This window comes from Centroberyx affinis, unplaced genomic scaffold (assembly GCF_046629955.1).
Source record: "Centroberyx affinis isolate AG114_WGS23_722 - 3 ecotype Tasmania unplaced genomic scaffold, CSIRO-AGI_Caff_v1 ptg001486l_1, whole genome shotgun sequence".
Classification (NCBI taxonomy): domain Eukaryota; kingdom Metazoa; phylum Chordata; class Actinopteri; order Beryciformes; family Berycidae; genus Centroberyx; species Centroberyx affinis.
This window is the reverse complement of record NW_027279952.1, coordinates 497,668-505,631: the sequence shown is the minus strand read 5'-3', so window position 1 is coordinate 505,631 and position 7,964 is coordinate 497,668. Positions and strand designations below refer to the sequence as shown.

The window sequence follows — 7,964 nt, the reverse complement described above, 5'->3', positions numbered from 1 at the left end:
CTGGGATACCCCAAGGTTGCAAATAGCCCAATCCCAGAGAGACGAGTAAGAGCTGTCTCAATGAAACACTTCCTTGTATGTGAGACTTGCATGCTCCAGACTGAACAGTGGAATCAAAGCAAGCCAGGAGGCTGCAGAGGGTCATTTAAAACCCATAAAACTAGAGAGGGGGCTCCTGCTGGGCAGAAATACTGCTTTCTCACCAAACAAACCCAAGCACCACACATAACCACAGCATAATCATCCCCTAGCACTTCGTATTTTGATTTATGGGCCACTCAAGTTGAAAAGGAAACTGAATCATTTTGCTTCAACATGCACAATAGAGAGGTTTGTTTCAGCCAGCCTCAGACCGGAACAATCCTTTGAGACCGACAGTAGGAGTATGGCACCCAATGAAAATCTCCTTTTCACCTTTTATTCATTCTGAAGGCGCCACTTCAGCACAGGATATTAATATTTCAGTTATGCAATTAAAGTTTAGCTATCATGTAGAGGTTTATTATTAGATTAATAACCTTACAGTTCAGAGGAGTCTCCACTTGCTCTCGAAATCCCTGATTGAGATTTAATGTTACAGTGATTATTGCAATTAAATGAATAATATATGAAATAATAATTGCCAAAGGAATTAATCTCTCGAACCTTACAAAATCACAGTATTCCCCCCCACTTGGTAAGAAAGAAAGAAACATTATAAATAACGCTGACGTTACAAAAAGTGCAAGTCAATATCAAAAGGTCAAAGGTCCGATAGCAGCGTGAGCGCACTGTGCTCCACACCTCCCACATTAAAGGCAACTCGGCCTGATTCACTCACACCGTCTTGCTTTGGTTTTTGTTTACACAGCTCAGTACCCAGAAGGAGATAGCACTGAGCAAGAAGACGGCCACACCCACGCCGATCAGTGTGTGCTGTACTGTCTCCAGCAGCTCGATGCGGCCGATGAGCTCCTTCTTAAACATGTCCGCTGTCGCTTCATCCAAAACAGCCGTCTGGTTCCACAGATGGAGAAAGAGGGAGAGAGAGAGAGAGAGAGAGAGAGAGAGAGTGAGAGAGAGAGAGAGAGAGACTGAGTAACATGCACTCCCCAGATAAATCTGCTGACCATAAATTATTGCAGGGCTTCATTTTTTTTTAAATATCTTACCTCATTCAGCCAGGCAACAGGGAATATGGTGTAATTCTTTACTTGCTTAAGCACCCTGGATGGAAAGAGTTGGTTATTTGTGCATTCAGTGCATGATTCTGCCTCGAACGTTGCTGAAAACTGAACTTACGTGATGACGTCTGATGGTCCATACATCATATTCACTTGCAGTCTCTTGGCGAACCCCAGGGTGAACCCAGTTGTCTGATGGAAAAACACCAACAAAATCAGGTTAGCATCGTGACTGCTGGAGCCGAAAGCCGAGGCAGCCATCCGCATGGAGAAAATGTACACTAGGGCCAAAGTAACTTATTAAAGCTGCTTTAAAGCTTTAAAACGTGAACATTTTGTGTGTCACAATCTGATAATTCACTTCATCAAATATATCTACATTAAGGTAAATGGTCATAGGCTCTTACAGGTTCCACATCCAGGTAGGTGACATGGTGCTCCTCACTGGGACTGAGGCCCAACACATCCTCTATCAGGTAGGAGCTGCCATGAAGGAAGTGGGGCAGAGAGATGTAGACGGGGGCCCCTGTTTAGACGACGAGGGAACAGTGAGGGTTCAAAATGCACAAACCAAATGCAAACACCTTCTCTTCCCCAATAGCAGCTCAGGTTCAGCAGTTGAACCTGCAGGTACTGACCGTCTCGACAGCTGCTGACGGGCAGGACTCCAGCCATGGCGCAATCCCTGGAGACCACTGGGTCTGTGCAGAAACACTGGTTGTCAGGGTTTTCCTTAGGGGAGGCCAGTGTGGAGCGAGGCAGGGTGTAGCGATACACCTCGATCCCCTTCAGATCTGCGCGTCCCTCAAATGTGGCTGACACAGACCTGAGGACCGTGCAACAGAGAGGTTAGTTCAAGAATCTTCCACCAACCATCATGATGTGGATCAACCAACCTAATGTACCCATGAATACCATGTTTTCCTGATCCAAACGCATGTGGTGTTGCACAGCTTGAGGGCTACTTCTCTAGTACATTTCTAATAGATAATATACATATACATACTTTATATACATTGGATCAGACTGACTCATTTCAGTAGAATGGAAGTCCATCGCTATGGTTTTGTTATTGGCCAGCTCTGACCTCTAGTGGTTACTGAGAGTAAGATGTCCAAAGGGTTACAGTGCTCAACATTAACATTACCAAAACACAGTTCATAAGGCTCAGGTAATAGAGCCATAATTACATATCAAATCACATTACTCCCACAGAATGAAACTCCTCATCACCTGCAGATGTCTGAAACGAAGAAATAGAGAGGCTTCTTCTCGTTCAAAAAGGGAGGGAAGAATGAAGCATCTGAGAGAGAGAGAGAAGTCTGTCAGAAAGGTAGTGCGTCTTTGTACAGAGCTATAAAAGCATGTTATAATTGTCATCTTTTCTATAATCCCAAACAGTAAGCACTGCTGCATGAACCGCACCTGTTCCGTTGATCATGTTACAGTATGTGTTGTTCCAGAAATCTACGCTCCTGTTGGACAAAAGTAGACTTGTCAGACAACCTTATCAATTTTTATCATTTGACATGACATGGCCTCATTTGCCTGAAGAGCAATGCTTCCTGGATACTCACTTGTCGAAATCTATACAACCTGATCGAGAGATTGTTGGGTCAACAGGCTAACTCTGCTCATTATCTCCTTAACTTGATCCATAATGAGACTCACCTCTTTCCCTGCCACCTGTCAATAATTCCCACTTTTGAGATGTCATCCTTTCCAGTGTAGACATTGTAGAAGCCATCAAAGGTACCATTGTACTAGAGAAAACACACAGGTATGTATGTATGGCAAGTGATTTCATTATTATTGTGCACATGGGTAGACTTTGTCTCTTCTATGTTGCATTATGGAAGTATAAGGCTATAATATTTGCTTGCTTACAGGTACAAAAAGGCCCACACTTCCTTTCAGTATGGGGTCTGGGTAACCCCACAGGAGTTCCTTGACTGTGCGGTGCTGGAACAAGGAGGAATTGCTTGACTTGATTAAACCCTCCAGAAGAAAGTGCAGCACTTTGGGAACCAGCTTATACGCACCCTGAGGAGACCAGAAACATCGATCTTTATCTTGGAAGACATTGAAAATCAGCAAATTATAACAACTTTATTGGTGATGTCAAATAAAAAAGCAACATTATTGTAGTGTAATGATACACATTACTGTAAAACTGCTGTGCACACAATTACTGCTGCTGTTGTATCAGGGGCCAAAAAACGAATCTTCTTTTATGACTACAGATACTACATAATTACTTGGAAATAGAGAGAGGCTCGTGTTGCAATTGCTTACACTCATCATTTGAGCCTTATCAATTTCTGAAGAACGTACACTGTACCCATGAACAAACACTGCAATTATTAGCAATGACTAGACTCCAGCACAGCAGCCTTTAACCACCTTTATGTCAATCTTATCACCAGCATCTAGTGTTGTTACACCACCAGTCACCATCAACCTTGTTCTGTTGAAACCTTTTTACAGTCTATGGTTGAAACATACTAAATATGGCCGACTGCAATTTGCATAACCCCTTTTTCACGTTTTTTTTTTTTTTTTGCCAATTTGAGCTGAACTGTGCTGGCACAGCTAATCCTTCTCTCACACTTTTTTCTCACTTCAACTTGCTATAGTGAATGGTTGCAGGCCCAAGCTGCCTACTGCAATGCAGCCCAGCTTGACTTGGCATAGCTTGGCTTGGCTGACAAAAGGTAACTATTAACAGTACAGCTAAGTGCATGGTAGTATGGAGTGGAGTGAACTAGAACCCCCTCAGGTTCAGGTATAGAAGATGAGCCATCGCCACACAGTGGGGTGACACTCACTTACAGCCACAGCCAGGTTCAGGGAGGTGATATTGTCTTCTTCTGGTCCCACAGACATGGATGGCTCAAAGATGGCACCCGCGGGCAGCAGGAAGGACACAGTGTGATTGGGGTAGGCTGTGATGTTACTTCTGGGTAGGTACCTTGTCCTGAAGGAGGAGGAGAGGGACACACTTATCACACAAACACAGACTTTTCTTAGATCATATGAAATCAGATTTGATGAACCAAATGACTTGAAAATGATTGGTTTTACAGCTGCCAAATGAGGAAGTGGACAACATTTGTGTGTATATGGTTCAAATCAAATTTAGAACACATGAGAAGCAAGAGTACATGCAAGACAAAGGGGGTAAATGAATCAACCTTACCTGTATGTGTAAGGACCTTTCTCCATCACCACTGGTTTAGCACCATGGTGCACAACATCCAGGGGGTTTTTCACGTCAAAGAGCCAGAACTGCCTGTACACCAATGCCTCATCAGACACCCAGTTGTCATAAGCTATCGTTCCGGGCTCGATGACAGCTTCCTGCACCCCACAGACACACAGACAATCTATTTTTAAACAAGCTTCAAAATTGCCAGCAGGCCAGCAGCCCCACTGCTGATACATCTGAACGATTTTGGCTCTTTTACCAAAGACACGAATGCCCTATAATTTACACAAAAAAAAAGGTCTTAACCATTCAAGTTTTTCTCTGTCGTGTTTTTAGCCTTGCTGTATCCTTGAAAATCACAGATGCTGCTTTCTGGAGCTTCTTGTTTACCAGTTGGAACGCCTCTCGCTCCATTTCTCCTGGTTCACCTTGATCATCGCACATACACACACGCACTCTCGCTGCCACTCCTCTGTACCGACCCAGGGTGAAACTGAGCACCATACCTTCTCCAGTGTCCCCTTAATGATGCTGTTCCCCACTGGGATCAGGATGCCTCCCAGGATGGCTGCCACCGACCCAAGCACCATTCCGGCGATCAGCCCACACCTTATGTTACAGCAGCCCATGGCGGTGTGCGTTTCCCTCCGTCCGACAGTCCGTCTGGGCACCCGGCAGTCTGTTCTCCGTCTGTCTCTGTGTTGGTGGTGTGTGCCTGTGTGTGTGTGTGTGTGTGTGTGTGTGTGTAGCCTGTCTGTGTTTGAGTCCCGGCTGCAGCGGCAGCAGCAGAGGCAGCAGTACCGTCAGAGGAGATGCCGGACCAGACAAGGCCAGGTAAAGGTACATACACCTTTGAAACTCGCCCAAGGGACTCCTTATATTGGGAGTTACATAATAGCTGGAAAAGGTTGAAGGTTCAAAAGAGAGATGATGCTGCCCCCCCGCCCCAGGTATCAGTAAGCACTATCTGAGAGTTGATAACAGCCACATTGGCTAACAGTGTAAGGCTGCAGGGGGGGGGGGGTTGGCTGAGAGGTGGAGCACAGGGAGGTAGTGGGTAAAACAAAGGTCTGGCATTTCTAATCCCAGCCACATGCAATTTTTCCATTTTATTTTGCTCAATTTTATTTTATTCTGCTCCTTCCTGTTCTGTTCTTCTATTGTATTCTCTTTATTCTTCCCTCCTCTCCTCTATTCTCCTCTCCTCTCCCATTTATGGCTCATGCCGCTCGTGTGCCTTGGTGGGCAAGATGTAATAGTTCAGCCATCAGAGAGAGATTAAAAGAAATCTGATAAAAACCAATTCTACTCAGGGAATTGCTAAATTTATTATCAGCACCAGCACACAATTCCAAAAGCATATCTATACTCGTGCTTATGAAGTTTCATGTGGGATAATAAAGTGAATTGCTCTCTGCCTCGTGCAGATTTTTTTCTCCAGGCTTATCTTGATATATCACTGCGACATGAATGAGATTTGACTGAGCGCTGGCACTTTATTGGGCAAAGTCCTCCTTCGCACTCTAAGAAAAAAAAGTCAATACATGTGTTGTGCACTATTTCCAGTTGGTTTTGAGTGATATTGTTCAATCATCATTTTCCCTCAAATCTATCCTTTCTGCTCTCTATCCCTTCCCCGAAATAATAATTGCATAGACTGGCATAGCATGCAGTTGGTAGCTTCATATGGTTTTGCCAGTGTGCAATACAAGACTGGGTGTCCCTTGTGATGGCTGAGCCTTTCTGGCCACACCTCCAGGCATACTCACTTTAAAATGGTAATGTAATGTTAAACCCCGGGCAATACAGTGCCATGCCTGTGGCCCAGCCCAAATACTGGCACCCCCCCCCCCCCCCACCCACCTCTGCAGCACTGTCAGTCTACTTTTTACCACTCGAGGGCAGCACCACCATTCCTTCACCTCATGTTGCAAGTCAGGCAGGTCTGGTTTGAATGTTTCATCTCACTCAGTCTCAGCCCAGTCTCAGTCTGTCTGTTTTAAAGCAGATTCTTGACGAAACAGAAAGCGTCTCACCTGACAGACTTCATCTTGTAGTTCTTGGAAGTGCAACTGCATCTGAATTGGATTCCACTGTGTGTGGGCATAGGCTATGGACTTTCTGTTCCTCTTCCAGCTGCTAAATGTGTTAATGTCTTTCAGTGAAAACTCATCATTGAAGTGTTTCCTGGTTTCCATTATAGGATCAACGAGAACCAATGTATTATTCATGTGACTCGGTTATTCCCAAAACAGAATTTGTGATTATGTCTGCATCTGTCTAAAAATAATTTTGCTTATGGCCATGCTAAAGATTTTGAATGGGTTGTTGTCTTGGAAAGGCCCAGTCTGCCTGCACTTCTTTCCTGTAATGCCAAGGAACATACTCCCTACTGAGGACCTAGTTGACATATCACTCATTTGACCATTTCTGGAGTATGGCAGTGCGCTACTGGTGGGGAGCACAAGAAAAAGAGTAGTGAAAATATCCCAAAACTGCAAGAGTATCTCACTGTAAGTCCCTGCCCTCCTTCCACAGGACGTGCAGGCCACTATTAGACTACTGACAACAGACTTTTTAACAAGGAATCATTTAAATTGATTTATTGTTAACTATTATTTTTAGTCATATGACTCAGTGAAGGAAATCTTGTGCATGAATAGGCAGCCATATGTCGATTTTACTGAAATGTGAAATGCATCCCCCTTGTCACAGTTGCTCCTGCCAGCAGTATACTGTGAGCCAGCTAATGCATCCCTGCACCTACAGATTAAATGTGTTACAAACCACTTTTTCTCAATCATCCAAAACGAACACTCTATATACATAAAAGGCAGTGTGCAAGGTTTTGATAACTGGGAAAACTGTCCATTTCCAAGAACATGCATAATCATCATAGTCCATATCTATGGTGTTTTCTATGCTAAATAAAATGACATAACCTTTTTTGCCTAGGGAATGCACTCTTGGTCTCTCCCCGCCGCACCTGGACAGGGCCTGGATGACAAAGAGGGAAATCTACAGGCAGCATAGGAGGATTAGAATGGAAAGGTTGCCACCACTAATTTGCATGTACTCTAAACACTAGCCTACACTAAACACTAAAAAGCCACATTTGAAAAGAAAATTGTATGGAAAGGCAATAAGAGATCATGTTTACACCGTAGGAGTTTATGTGGATCATTTAGCAGTTTACACCACCAACCTACAGAATGTCAGTTATAGGCTGAGTTAGGGGTTTGAGTCCCATGGATTGAGCAATCCATAATATCTATCAAATGTTGAATGCCAAGCTTCTTTTGTTCCATCTTTCTTTTTGTTTCACAATCAACATCTTTTGTTCAAACCATGCTGATTGTAGCCTGTGAACAACTATACTTAAATTAAAAAAAATACCAGTATAGAATGCTATGACCTCCAGTCGGGGATCATCAAAAGGCAATTCAATCACCAATAAAAACAAAAATCAATTATATTCTCAGAAAAGCGTAAATTTATGTCTTTCACTCTTAAAATGTCCTATGTCCGTATCACTTTACATCATTGTGATGCTATTTACTATGGTGTATAACCATAGTAAACCAACTGGTTTA

General features: G+C 43.6%; 1 protein-coding gene across 1 annotated transcript; it reads right to left on the bottom strand.

The window, feature by feature from the left end:
- Positions 1 to 816: 816 nt before the first annotated feature.
- Positions 817 to 5,000, bottom strand: cd36 (CD36 molecule (CD36 blood group)). Its single transcript, XM_071527075.1, has 12 exons — positions 4,878 to 5,000; positions 4,363 to 4,523; positions 3,996 to 4,140; positions 3,051 to 3,206; positions 2,835 to 2,926; positions 2,589 to 2,638; positions 2,397 to 2,466; positions 1,802 to 1,989; positions 1,571 to 1,689; positions 1,282 to 1,355; positions 1,152 to 1,206; positions 817 to 996 (listed from the first exon to the last, which is right to left on the bottom strand). The coding sequence occupies exons 1-12, from the start codon at positions 4,998 to 5,000 to the stop codon at positions 817 to 819; spliced, it is 1,413 nt and encodes a 470-aa protein (XP_071383176.1).
- Between the last annotated feature and the right edge of the window lie 2,964 nt (positions 5,001 to 7,964).